This window comes from Belonocnema kinseyi, chromosome 7, assembly GCF_010883055.1.
Source record: "Belonocnema kinseyi isolate 2016_QV_RU_SX_M_011 chromosome 7, B_treatae_v1, whole genome shotgun sequence".
NCBI classification, from domain to species: domain Eukaryota; kingdom Metazoa; phylum Arthropoda; class Insecta; order Hymenoptera; family Cynipidae; genus Belonocnema; species Belonocnema kinseyi.
Window position 1 is genome coordinate 38,586,475 of NC_046663.1, and position 15,023 is coordinate 38,601,497.

A 15,023-nucleotide genomic window follows, 5' to 3' on the forward strand; every position below is an offset into this window, starting at 1 on the left:
AAGATTTGATTAAATATTTAAAAGATTTTAAAAGATTTAAAAAGATTTCGAATATTATATTGATTTCAAATGAGCACAAAAGATTTCACAAATATATTAAAAAATTTCCTAAAAATGTAATGAAGTTTGAAAACATTTGAAAGATTTAAAATAATTTCAAATTTGTTTAGAAGGGTTCAAAGATTTTACAAAGATTTCGAACATTTTACAAATATTTTAAAACATTTTACAAAGATTTCAAAGATTTTACCAAAATTTAAATAGAATTCAAAAGATGTCAAAAAGATGATTCCTAATTTCTTGAGAAGATTTCTGAAAGATTTCAAAGATTTCATAAAGATTTGAAAACATTTCACAAAGATTTTCAAGATTTTATCAAAGTTTAAAAAGATTTCACAAAGATTTCGAATATTTGAATTATTTCAGCTTAATACCAAATGTTTCACAAATATTTCAAACATTTCTTAAATATGTCATGAAGGTTTCAAAGCATTTGAAAGATTTTAAATAATTTCAAATTTGTTTATAAGATTTCAAATATATTATAAAGATTTCGAACATTTCACAAATATTTCAAAATATTTTACAAAGATTTTACCAACATTTTTAATAGATTTCAAAAGATTTCACAAATATTTAAACGATTTTAAATGAATACAAAAGTTTCTTTAAAGATTCCACAAATATGTCACAGAATTCAAAAGGGTTTGAGAAGATATAATGAATTTCAAAGATTTCAAGAAGGATACATTACACTAGATTTTAAACAATTTTAAAAGGTTACAATGCATTTGAGATTTCAAAAGATTTCAATGATTCCAGAACAAACACAAAATATTTCGCAGACAAAGATTAAAAAAAGATTTCACAAATATTTCAAAGACTGGAAAGCATTTCACAGAGATTTTAAGGATTTCAAAGAGTTTATCAAAGATTTCAAAATCATTAAATAATGATTTCAAATGAATACAAAAGTTTTCACAAATATTTCAAAAATGTACTAGAAATTTCATGAAGGTTTCAAAACACTTGAAAGATTTTAAACATTTCAAAGATTTGTAATGATTCTTAATTTTTTTCGAAGATTTCACCAATATTTGAATGACTTCAAACGAATACAGAAAATTTTAGAAAGATTTCACAAAATTTTCCAAGAATCCATAAGGATTTCAAAAGATTTTAAAAATTTGGAAGATTTCAAAAAGTTTACAGTAGACCAAAATACAAAACATTTCAAAGATTTTAAACGAGTTAACATAATTTTTAAAATAAAATTTCAAAATATTTCACAAATGTTTTAAATATTCTAGTGATCTCCAGTAAATTCAATCATTTAAAATATTGTCAAAAATGTCAAACATTTCAGAACATTTCAAAGGTTTTAAACAATTTCAAAGGGTTTCAAGAAATTTGAGAAGATTTTAGTGATTTCAAATGAACACAAAAGTTTTCAAAAACAAAGATTAAAACAAAGATTTCACAAATATTTCAAAAGTTTCACAAAAATTTACAAGATTTTACCCAAATTTTCAGATTTCAGAAGATTTCGAAAATTTTATAAAGATTTACAAAATCTCAAGAATTTTAAAGACTCCATAAAAATTAAAAAAAATTCCCAAAGATTTCAAAAAGACGATTATGTTTGCAAAAATGAGGAATTTGTTTATTTGTGATTCGGCTTTCTTTAGAAATTGTTGGCTAAAAAAATTAAATGTTTCATCTTTTACATATAATTGTTCTATTTGAAAAAATTGACTTAAAATTAACTTAAAGTTTAAAATAAAAAATTTTAAACAAAATATAGATTTTTGCAAATTTCTAACAAAAATTTACAAGCTTTTTCAGAATTATGAAAGGTTTCATAAAAAATATATTTTTTTTAAATTCAAGGAAAATTGAAAATTTCTTTTTATTTTGCAAAATTAATTTTAAGTGAATATTTAAACAGATTTATAAAATTTTCAAAAATGAACCAAGAAAATTTTAAGGAAATATTTTTTATTTTGCAGTTTAAAAAACAATCTAGGAAGAATTCGAATCATTTTAAGAGACGTTTAGAAGTTCTGAACAAATTTCAAAAATAATTTCAAATTTTAATAAAAGTAAAAGAAGATGTAGATGTTTCAAGATTTTGAAACAAAATTTTGAAGCCTTTTAAGGATTTTAAAATTATTTAAAATAAAATTTAAGAAGTGTGCAGTTTGTAATCAAAATATCTTCCTTCAATTTTTCATATTTCTAGCCTAAAATTGCTTAAAATGATTTGCAGTTCTGTATTTATTACTGATATATATATATATATATTTATATTTAAATTGCTAACCAAAAAGATAAATTTTCAATACAGAAGATTAATTTGGTATATAAAAAAAGACGAATTATGAACAAAATACACAAATTTTTAACCAAATGGTTTAATTTTCTTCAAAATGCATAATTTTCAACCGAATAATTGAATTTCCAATCAAAGTGATTATTTTTTTACCAAAAAATAAGATTTTGTAGCAAATTAAATAAATTTTCAAATAAATAGTTTAAACAATAGATGTAATGTTAGTCCCAATTTTATTTCATTAACTTTTAGATGGTTTTTTTCGTTTCTACAAATTTTTAACTAAATAGTTGAATTTTTTTATTAAAAAGATCAATTATCTACCAATCATGGAGTAGTTATATTTGCATTTAAGAGAATTTTCAATAAAAAAACTAAGTTTCTATGAAATTGTTTAATTTTTAACCAAATAGTTTAATTTTCTACCAAATAATTTAATTTTCAGCCAAAAAGATGAATTCTCAACAAAATATATAAATTTTTAATCAAATAAATGAATTTTAAACAAAATACATAATTTTTGGAACCAAGTAGTTGAATTTTCAACGCAAAAGATTATTTGTATACCAAAAAAGACGAATTTTCATCAAACGAAAAAAAACTTCAACTAAATCGTCTAAGCAATGGTTGCAATATTAGCCCAGATTTTAGTTTATTCATTTTAACTTTATATTTTATCGATTGTAATATTTTTTAACTAAGGAGTTACATAAATCTGTATAAAAATTGTCTACAAAATAGGTTAATTTTGTAATAAATAGTTGAATATTTTATCAAATAGTTGAATTTTCAACCAAACAGTTTAATTTTCTACCAGAAAATTAGAATTTTCCAAAAGTACGGTTTTATTTGAATAGTTGAATTTCCAACCAAGAGGATTAACTTTGTACAAGAAAACACTAAATTTTAACTAAAAAAAATCAGTTTTTAACCAAAAATAGATATCGATTCTTTAGAAAATAGTTGCATTTTCAATTAATTTTTCAACCCATTTTCAGCAAAAAATATAATAATAGATATTTTAAGCAAAAGATATTTTAATGTGAGCCTAAAAATTGAAGGTGAATTAAAAAAAATCAACAGAATTCAAGCGAATTGGAGAGAAAAAAGACAACGAATTAAATAAAATTCGAGTGAATTTAGCGAAATTTAAGAGAAACGAGAAGTATTTGATGAAATTCATGAAAATTCAAATGAATTAAAAAGAATTCAAAAATAAACTTATATTTGAAATGAATTGAGAAAAATGTAAGGGAATTCAAAACCTTTTGAGGAAATGCCTAAGAATTCAAGGTGACTTTAAAAGAACTCAGAGTGAATTAAAAAAATCATGGAAAATAAATAATAATTCAGTGTGGGTTTTAAATGAATTTAAATGAGCTGGAAAAAAATTCAAAATATTCCACTGATTTTAGTAAAATTGGAATATATTTAGAAGAATTGAACAAAATTCACAAAATCGGATAAAATGCCTAAGAATTCAAGGCGAATTAAAAAAAAAATCAACAGAATTTAAGCGAATTAAAAGTGAAAAACAATGAGTTGGATCAAATTCTAGTGAATTTAGCGAAATTTAAGAGAAATGAGAAGTGTTCGAAGAAATTCATAAAAATGCAACGTTAATTAAAAAGCTTAAAGTGAATTGAAAAGAATTAAAAAATAAATGTATTATATTTGGAATGAATATTGAACAATTTAATGAAATTAAAAACAATTTAATCACATCTTTAAGAATTCTGGGTGAGTTTAAAAGACTTTAGGACGAATTAAAAAAAAAAACTTTTAAAAAATCCATTAAATTTAGTAGAATTTAGTGAACTTAGACAAATTTAAGTGAACTAAAACAAATTCAGGGTAAATTGATAATAATTCTCGGTGAATCCCAAAACAATTCAAATGAATTGGAAGAAATCCAAAATATTCGACTGATTTCAGTAAAATTGGAGTCAATTTAGAAGAATTCAAGGGAATTCAAAAGTTTTGATAAAATATCTAAGAATTCGAGGTGAGCTTTAAAAAATTCACCAGAATTTTAGAGAATTTAAGTGAATTAAAAAAAATATTAAGTCATGAATTAAATAAAATTCGAATGAATTTAGCGAAATTTAACGGAAATGAGACAAATTGGATGAAATTCATGAAATTAAAAAATCCACTAAATTGAGTCGTATTTAGTGAGTTTGATGAATTAAAATGAATACAAAAAATCAGGGTAGATTATTGATATTCAGGGTGTATTCTGAATGTATTCAAATAATTTGAAATAAATGTAATAAATCCAAAATTGCTGGTTTCTATTTTATGAGACCGGGGAAAACCGGAAAATGACAGTGAATTTATTTTTTGACCAGGAATTTTACAAAATTTTTAGAATAAAAATGTTGTCCAACTTTGATTTCAACCGTTTCTTAAATAATTTTTGAAATGGTGATTTTTATAAATTATTATATCATTCAGTTTAGAATGCTTAATTCGAAAATCTTTCAATTTAAAAATTTTCCATTTCAAATTTTTAGAATTTTCAGAAGAAAAGTCTGCCCAAGTTCGATTTTAACAGTTTTTTAAAAATAATTAAAGTGCAGTTTTGAAGATTTAAACAATTAAAAATTTAAAGCATTTGAAGTTGAAATTTTGTTGATAAAAAATAGTTTTATTTTATCAAATGTATATATAATAAAATAAATTATTTTTAAAATAGATCTGTACTCCAAACAATTCTAGATCAATCCGAAAGTCTTGATAAGAATTGAAATTAATATATCATTTATTCCGATAATTTTATTTTTAAATAAGGATTTTCATTATTTATCAATAATATATTTCTAATTCAGAGTTTCAGGTCTTCCTTTATATTATTTTTTATATAAAATTTAATAAATAAATTTATTAATATATTATTTCTATTAATTTTTTTAGTTATTATAAAATGTAAAAGTGCGTTTTACTATTTTCAACTTAAAAATAAATCCATAATAATGTAGTCATAATTCAAGGTTTTTATTAAATTTAAAATACTGTGAGTCTAAATTATTTAATTTTTATCTCATTTAATTTGAAATTTCTTAATGTAGAAAACGAATAAGTATTTGATATTTAGCAATACTTCACTGTTAATTTAAGATGAGTAAATTGAAACCAAATATTTCAAAGAAAACAATTTGAAACTGAATTTTTTTACATAGAAAGCTTTGAATCTTTAGATTTTTGAAGAACTTTTAATCTTTTTGCGTTACAATTTTAATTGTTCTATTTAAAAACTGTTTAATTTATAAGTGAAATTGTTAAATTTTGACGCATAAATAAAAATTGAACACTTATTATTTGTAGAAAAAGTTCGAGTAATTTTAAGAGAAATTTAGAAGTTTTGAAAAGATTCCAAATTAATTAAAAATTTGAAATTGTTTCAAGTAATTTAAACGAAGGGTGTTAACATTTTTTTCAGAACTTCTAAATATATTTTTAAATTCATCGACATGTTCCTACAATTTTTAAAAATCTTGCAAATTAAAAAAATCCTTAAAATATTCCATGTTCTTCTTTGATAATTTTTGAAATCTCTTAAAATATTTTAAATCTTTCTGTTACAATAATTTTTTCAAGTATCATATAAAATTTGTTTATTCTTTTCCAGTCCTTCACAATTCTTAAAAAAATTCTAAATTTTTGGTTTGAAATCTGCAAAAATATCAGTTTTATTTTAAATTCGACTGCAAGTATTTCAAATTATTTCAAGTTCTAAATTTAATTCGAATCTTTTTAAAACTTCTAAATATCTCTTAAAATTACTCTAATATTTTTACAAATAATAAGTGTTCTATTGTTATTTATGAATTTAAATTGAATTTTTTTTAATTTGCAGGATTTTTTAAAAGTTATAGAAAAAATTAAATACACTTTGAAATATATTTAAAAGTTCCGAAAAAATTCTAAAATTATTTTGAATTTGGAAAAATTTAAAACCACTTCTAGAATTCTCAAGATTTTGAAACAAAATTTTAGGTTTAAAAAATTATTTTTCAATTTCTGATGTGTCTAGCTTAAAATTACTTTAAAAAATATAATTTTGAAAATTTTTAAAGTTGATTGCTTGATTCTTTAATTTAGACTATTGAAAATGTTAACATGGATTTATATTTTTGGAACTTAATCTGAATCTTTGAACTCTGTAATTGATAAAAGTTCTAAATTTTGCAGTTTATTTGCATTTCATTTAACATTGTTTAATGCAAAAGTTTTAGTACCTTCCATTTGGTACGTGTACATTTTCGAGCATTTGAATACGCAATTTTGAAAATGAAAAACTTTTAAACTTCAATTTTAAAAGTTTTTATTCATTTTTAAAAATTCAAGTGTTCCACTTTAAATGCTTTAATTTGTTGTTAATTGTTTATTACTTTATATGGGAAAATGTTTAGACTATAGTTTGATTTTTTAAATTTTATTGACCCTGAAAAATGTTTGCGAACCGGGAAATGACCGGGAATTTTTTTCTTTGACTAAAACGGCCACCTTGGAGCTTTCATTAAAGAAATTTTGAATCGAAACTAAAATTTACAAATGTCGGTCTACCCTTGTAAAAAAAGTTAAATTTTTGGAACGGTAACAGTAACGATAAAGTAGTTACTTTTATGAAGTAACTTGCCCATCACTGCTAGATATAGATGCAATAAATCAAATTGTCTTTTTTACATAATAAAGCGAACTAAAATATAATGTTGCGTAAAGGTTGAAGTGGATCTCAGCACAATTAGAAATGTTGGACAAGGCATCCGTCTAAGCCGTTTCGCAATACTTGAATGGCTTTTGTTTAGAAATTACATTTGTTTACTATAAATAAGCTTGATTGAATGTAATTACGTAAAATAGTTTTCAATTCATAGCGTTTAAAATGAAACCACTTAAAATGGAATATTTCGGCAAAATGCATAAATTTTTAAGCCAGAATTTTAATTAAAAAAAAAAACATTTTTCAACCAAATATATAGTTAAATTTTCAACAAAGAAGATTAATTTTGTACTAAAAAAGACGAATTTTAAACAAATGAAATACATTTCCAAATAAACAGTTTTAACAATAAATTTAATTTTTATTTTATATTTTCTTCTTTTCTAAAATTGTTTGATTAAATAGTTGCATTTTTAAACTAAAAAAAAAATTGGTTTTTAAACAAAAGTGATGTTGGTAAACTTTCCTCTAAGATAATAATTTTCAATAAAAAAATGAACTTTCTACAAAAAACAGTTTAAGTTTTGTACCAAACAGTTAAATTTTCTGCCATATAGTTAAATTTTCAACCAAAAAATTAAATTTTCAACACTAAAGATTAATTTTCTACCCAAAGAGATGAATTCTCCACAAAATACATAAATTTTCAATCAAATAGTTGAATTTTCAACCAAGAAGATTCTTTCTCTACTAAAAAAGACGCATTTTCAACCAATTAAATAAATTTAAAAAAGAAACAACTTTAACAATGGATGTAATTTCAACCACAATTTTATTTGATTAATTTTTAGTTTATATTAGCTTTGTTTCTAAATTTTTTAAACTAAATAGTTCAATTTTCGAACTAAATAAGATTAGTTTTTTTCTAATAAAAAAATGAACTTTTAAGAAAGTAGTTTAAATTTCAATCAATTTTCTAGCAGCAACTATTAATTGCCTACAAAGCATTTGAAATTTCCTATCTAATTCTTCTCATTTCTCTAAATTTACTTACAATTTATTGTAATTAATAATTTATTTTTCGATTCTTAAAATTTTTCCAATTCATTGGAATTCTTTTCTATTTAATTTGAATAGATTTTTAGTCATTAGTCACTCCTTGTGTTAGAAATTAGTACGATTTGAAAGATTTGAATTTTTTTTGGAATTGACCCTGAATTCTTTGGTATTCTCTTTTTATTTAACTCATATTGAAGTCTATTAACCTCGCCTTAATTCTAAGACATTTCATCAAATTCTTTGAATTCCCTTGAATTTTTCTAAGCTTATTTCAAAGTTACGGCATTCAATGAAGTTTTTTCATATTTTCAATTTTTGAAGTATTTTAGGGCATTTTAAAAGATTCCAAGGATTTAAAAATATTAATTTCATTTTAAATTTAGGATATTTAAATTAGATAAAAATCCAACTTAAACCCTTTTTCATTAATTACTTCATTAATTAATTGCCTGAAAAATCGTGTTTGGTTGAAAAACAATTTTTTTTATAAAAAATTGTATTCCCCAATTTTCGTAAATAATTAATTAATTTCATTTATTTGAAGTTTTTTAATTCACTTGAATTTTTATAAATTTACTCTTTTCTACTTAATTCAATGGATTAAAAAAATAAATAAATTGATAAAAGGATTTAAAAGATTTTAACGTATTTTTGTTTCTCAAATTCGTTGGCATTTACAGGAACTTTACAAATATGCAGAGGATTGTAAAGGATTAAAAATAATTTGGATTGTTTTAAAAGATCAAAGAGAATTTTTTTTATCGATTTGAGTAATTTAATGGGATTTAGAAGGGTTTGAAGTACTTGAGGGCATTGTAAAAGATTTGCAGGCGTTTTCATGTGCTTTCAAAAGTTTCAAGGGTTTTCAAAAGATATCAAAGGATTCGAAATATTTGAGAAAATTTTAAGATTCCCAGAAATTTGCTGTTTATTTTTTATTTAAAATTTTATTTTAAATATTTTATTTATTTCAAAGACTGAAATATTTTAGGGTATTTTAAAAGATTCCAAGGCATTTTCAAGAGATTTAAACAATTTGAAAGGATTTCCAGGGGTTTTAATAATTTTAAGGGACTTTAATATTTTAATGGATTTCAACTAATTTTTCACCAGACATGAGTGATTTTACAATTCATTTGTAATTCGCCATGAATTCTTATTAATTTATCCTAAATCCTTTTAAATTATTTTGAATTCTTCTAAATTTGCACGCAATTCTACCCAATTATATTAATTTTTCCATGCTTTTAAATTTCTTCAATTCACTTGATTGAATTTTAAATTCATGTTGATTTTTTATGAATTTCATCTAATTCTTCTCATTTCTTTTAAATTTCTCTAAAGCCACTCAAAATTTATCGTAATCAATCAAATGTTTTTCGATTTTTAAAATTATTCCAATTCATTTGAATGATTTGAAGATATGAAATTTTTCTTGGAATTGACCCTGAATTCTTTTTAATTCTTTTTAATTTTCTTGAATTTTTTTATTCACTTAAATCCTTTTAAATTCACTGAATTCTACTTAATTCAGTGATTTTTTTTTGAATTTTTCAAAGTTTTTATTAAATTGATTCTGAAGTTTATTGACCTCACCTTGAATATTTTCATTTTTCTAAGATTATTTCAAAGTTACTGAATTCAATCAAGTTTTTTCAAATTGTTTCAAATTCATTTGATTTTTAAAAAATTTATATTGAATTTTTATGAATTTCATCGACTTTGCTTTTATCTTAAATTCCTGTAAATTCATTCCAGTTTTACGGAAATCGATGGATTTTTTGCTGGTGATTTTTAAAAATGTTTCCAATTTATTTGAAATGTTTTGAATTTACTTGGAATTTTTCTGAAATCTTATGAATTTATCATGAATTTTTTACCCTTTGAGTGCGAAAAAAGTACCCTATGACAAAATGTACCCTTTGGTCCCTATTTTTTATCCCATAGGGATTTTGAGGCTTCATAGTGGTAATGAATTCAAAAGAACTTAAAAAATAATAGAAAATTTTTCACGTTGGCCGCTGGACCGGGAAAAACCGGGAACTGACAGTGAATTTTTTTTATCGGGAATTTTAGAAATTTGTAAAAGAAAAATCTGCCCACGTTCGATTTTAACATTTTTTAAATAATTAGTGGAATTGTAATGTTTTTCAATTATGCTATTATTTAGCTTACGATGCGTGATTCAAAATATGTTTACTTAAAAAATTTTGCATTGAAAATTTTTATTTCTAAAATTTTTGATAAAAAACGTTTTTATTCAATAAATAAATACATTTTTTAAAATTTATCTGTACTTTAAGTAATAAAAATTGAACAAAAACGATTTTACAAAACTATATTATTAAATCAAAATTTAAGAATTTTAAGATTTTAACGTTAAAACTTAAACGGTTTCAATTTCAAATCTTAGTCATTAAACAAATGTGAACGTGTGACTGAAAGTTTATAAACTATTTTCAACTTAAAAATAACTTCATAATAATATATTCTTAATAAAAGGATTTTATTAAATTAAAAATATTATTTCAGTCTAAAATATTCCATTTTTAACCCATTCAATTTGAAAATTTTCATTAAATAACGATTAATTATTGAATATTTAGCAATATTTGAATTTTTATTTAAGACAAGTAAATTGAAACCAAATATTTAAAAGTAAAGAATCTTTAACTGAATTGTTTGACATAGAAAGCCTGGAATCGTTAAAATTTCGAAGAGGAAATTTTAGAAAGTTTTATTAAAATCTTTTAGAATCTTTTTTGAGAATTTTTCTTAAATCTTTGAAAAACTTTTTAAATATTTTCCTAAAATTATTTTTCAATTTGAAAAATTATTTTTAATTTTCCTATGAATCTTAAGAAAATGTTTTTATTCTTTTGAAGCCTTTAACAATTTCTGAAAAGAATCTAATGTGAACGTCCAAATTTTTGTCGAAGTTTCTTATAGATGGTTACAAGACTTGCAAATTATCAAAATAAAATTTTTAATTTTGATGAAAATGAGAAAAGTTATATACTTTTCAAAAATATGAAAATTTTCAAAAAATAGAAAAAATTATTTTTTTCATAGATCCAAAAATTTCATTCAAAATTGTCACTAGATACCAAATATATTTCAAAACTATTCTAGCCGAATTTTTGGATTAGCCCGCAATTTAAAAAATTAGAGCATTTTCAAAATTTTCAAAAGTTTTTTTAAAGCTTATACATTTTTGTCAACTTTTCTTCTAGATGGGTAGAAGACTTAATTTGTACTTGCAAATTATCGAAGTAAAATTTTGAATTTCGATGAAAATTAGAAAAGTTATATACTTTTGAAAATTTAGAAAATGTTTAGAAAAATAGAAAAAAATTATTTTTTTAAAAGGTTAGGAAACTTCATTTAAATTCATCACTATATATCAAATATATTTAGAAACTATGTCAGTTAAATTTTTCGATTAAACAAAATCAAAAAGGTTGAGCTCTTTCAAAATTTGAATAAAAATTTTTTGAATTTAGAAATTTTTGTCAAATTTTCTGGTACGCGTCAAAAATACTTGCATATTATCCTAATGACATTTTTAAATTCGATAAAACTTCAAAAACTTTTCAATATTTTGAAAATTTTCAAAAAAAGGAAAAAAAAATTTTAATAGGTTAAGAAATATGAATACAAATTTCTACTAGATATCAAATATATGTTTTTCGAAACTATTATTATGAAATTTCTCAATTTGACAAAAGTTCCAAAAGTTAGATCCTTTTCAAAAATATGCAATTTTGGTTTTTTAAAAGATCCATAAGTTTAAAGCGTTTTAAATTAAGTTTTGAATCTTTTCAAAATTTTTACATTTCTTTTAAAATTACTCAAATATCGGCTACAAATAATAAGTGTTTAATTGTTATTTATACATCCAAATTTTTAAAAAAATTTTCTAAAATTTACAGGATTTTCTGAAAATTGTAGAAAAAAATCGATTAATTTTGACAGATATTTAGAAGTTCTGAACAAATTTCCAAAATAATTTTGTACTTTAAAAAAATGTAAAACAACTTCTAGATTTCTCAAGATTTGGAAATACAAATTTGAAGCTTTCCAAGGATGTTTAAACTATTTAAAAAGAAAATAACTTATTTTCTAATTTAAGAAGTGTTCAGTTGAAATTTTTTCAATTTCTCAATAGTTAATGTTTCTAGCTTAAAATTCCTTAAAATTATATAATTTTGAAAATTTTGAAGTTCATTGATTGATTTTTTAATTTAGAGCATTGAAAATGATAATGTAGATTTATATTGTTTTATATTGTAAAATGTTAGTACCTTTAATTTTATACGCTAAATTATTGAGAATTTAAATACAAAAGTTTTTAATTAAAAAACTTTTAAATTTCAATTATAAAATTATTAATTAAAAAAAAGTTAACCAATATTTTTTTAAAGTAACAAATAAATTAAAAAAAAATTAATTTTATTTTTAAGATTTTAAATATTTTTAGCTTAATAATTAAAATATTTTTAAAGTTTTAAAAATAAAATGAATTTAATGTTAATTTATTTTTTATTAAAAAAAAAATTAGTTAATTACCCTAATAAATCCACTTGGAGTGCTTTCATTTGCAGCTCAGTTTTTATTACCTCAAGTGAATTTTTTTGTAGCATTAGTGTTCCATTTTTTAAATTTCATTGACCATGAAAAATGTTTGCGAACCGGGAAAAAACGGGAAAATGGCCGGGAATTTATTTCGTCGATTAAAACGGCCATCCTGTTTTTACTTTTATGATTTATGTTGGAATATAAAAGATACTCGACAATATTTACTATTGTCCCCCTATTAGAGATATTGATTCCCACTGATTATAAAATGAAATATCCAAGTGATAATAAAATTGATTATTTCCAGGTTCTTCATGGACAGGAAATTTGTGGATCTCGTTTGAAGGTTCTAGAGGCTGAAGAAAGAAACGTGGGCGAGGACAGGAGGAAGCGATTGAGGATGGATGAGGATGAGCATTAATTTGTCTTTGCGTATAACGTAAGTAAATCAAAAAAGCAGACGAACGAAAGTAGAATTGTTCATTCTGTTCCTTTGCTCTTAATAAATACTGGACTTTTTAAGCTTGGAAGTTTTGCCTTGATTGCAGGGATCACAGTCCGTCCACTTTTTGACTTACCTGGCCCCTTATCTCCCCTATTTCATCCCTTATTTTTGAAAAATTCCCTGAAACACCTAAAATCGAGAATTTTTACCCTATTTTATCCCCCCTTTTTTATTACAAAGTTCGAATTCATCTTTTACGAACCATAAACAGAAATTCAAGACTTTGAAAAACAAAAAGACTTTAAAAGAGATTCTATTTGATGGTAGCGATTTTAAATATTTCGTAAACAGGGAAAATAAGCAGATGATTGACAAAAATTGTGGAATACAATTTTTTTACATGTATAACTAAAATGGTGAATATTTAACCCAAAAAAATCAATTTTTAATAATATATTCCAAACTTTTGATCAAGTGGTTGTATTTTCAATCATAAAAGATTTTAAGTTTAAATAAAAAATTGTTGAATTCTCCCCAAAAAAAGACGATTTTAAACAAAGGAAGTTGTTTTTCAACCAAAAGGCAAGAAAGAAAAAAAATCTTAACTAAATTGTTAAATTTTCAAGCCGAAAAGATGAGTTTTCTACAACATAGTTGAATTTTCAACACGAAAAACTTTTAAAGGTTTAACCACTTTATTTTAAAAAAATGTTATTATTGAAGATTCATCATTTTAGTTAAAAATTTATCTCTTTCATTGAAACTTGAACTATTTCTTTAAAAAATGATTTTTTTAAATTGAAAATTCAACTACATAGGTGACAGTTGAACAACTTTTGAATTTTCGTCTTGAAGATTATATTTTTAGATAAAAATTTTATTATTTAATTGAAAAATTAATTATTCAGTTAAAAAGTCACCCTTTTTTTATTTAAATTGAACTGTTTTTTTGTTGTTGAAAATTCATTCATTTTTTGGTTGAATTAAACTGTTTTTGATTTAAAATTAAATGTCTTTTATTAAAATATATACTAAAATATCACATTATTTGTTGGAAATTTATCTTTTTTGGCTGAAAGTAGAACTACTTGGTCAAAGATTGAACCACTTTTAAAAAAATTAATTTTTTGATTAATATTCTGGTCGGAGCGTCATATCTTTGATTGAAAAATAGCGATTTTGTTGAAAATTAGTTTTTTTATTGTTTAAAATTCATCTTTTGTAGTTGAAAATTTGTCTTTTTTAGTAGAAAATTAATTTTGTTGGTTGGAAATTTGATCTTTTTTGATTAAAAATACAACTTTTCGATTGGAAATTATTTTTTTGTATGAAAATTAATATTTTCGGGTTAAAAATTCAACTTTTGAAGAGAAAATTCGTCCATTCGCTTAAAAATTCAACAATTTAGAGGCTATTTTTTTCTTCTTTGACTGAAAAATCTTTATTTGTTAAAGATTTGTATTTTTGTTAAAAGTTGAATTATTTTATTAAAAATCCATATATTTTATTGAGAATTCGTTTTATTTTTTTGTAAATTATCTGAACATCTAAGTTTTCCATTTTTTGTTCAAAATTTATCTTTTTTAATTGATAATTTGACTTTTTTGGTATAAAACTAACTTTATTGATTTGAAATGTTCTCTTTTTTTGTTGTTAAAAATACAACTGTTTGGTTGAAAATTCAACTGTTTAGCAGGAAATTCAAGTATTTGTTCAAAATTCGTATTTTTTTTGGCAGAAAATTTATCCACTTGTTTAAAAATTCAACTATTCTGATCACAATTATTTTTTTGCCGTAAAAGTTTAATATTTAGTTATAAAACTCAACTGTTTGTTTGAAAATTTAAGTACAGTCTGTCAAGTTAAAGCGTGGGTGGCTTTACTCGCAGTCGGTAAGGTGTATCGACATGATTTTGGTGTCAAAATATTAAGAAGAGCTCCCT

The 15,023-nt window shown here is 22.4% G+C and overlaps 1 protein-coding gene across 3 annotated transcripts in view; it reads left to right on the forward strand.

Moving 5' to 3' along the window:
* LOC117176817 (RNA-binding protein 45) overlaps positions 1-15,023 on the forward strand; it is a 56,471-nt gene that overhangs the window by 31,503 nt on the left and 9,945 nt on the right. For 2 of the 3 annotated variants that reach the window (XM_033367136.1, XM_033367137.1), the window contains exon 5: positions 12,943-13,074. In XM_033367136.1, the coding sequence (XP_033223027.1) occupies positions 12,943-13,056 (114 nt within the window). In that variant the 3' untranslated portion in view covers positions 13,057-13,074. Of the gene's footprint in view, positions 1-12,942; positions 13,080-15,023 lie in introns of those variants that run through there. The other variant, XM_033367138.1, reaches the window with a different exon arrangement.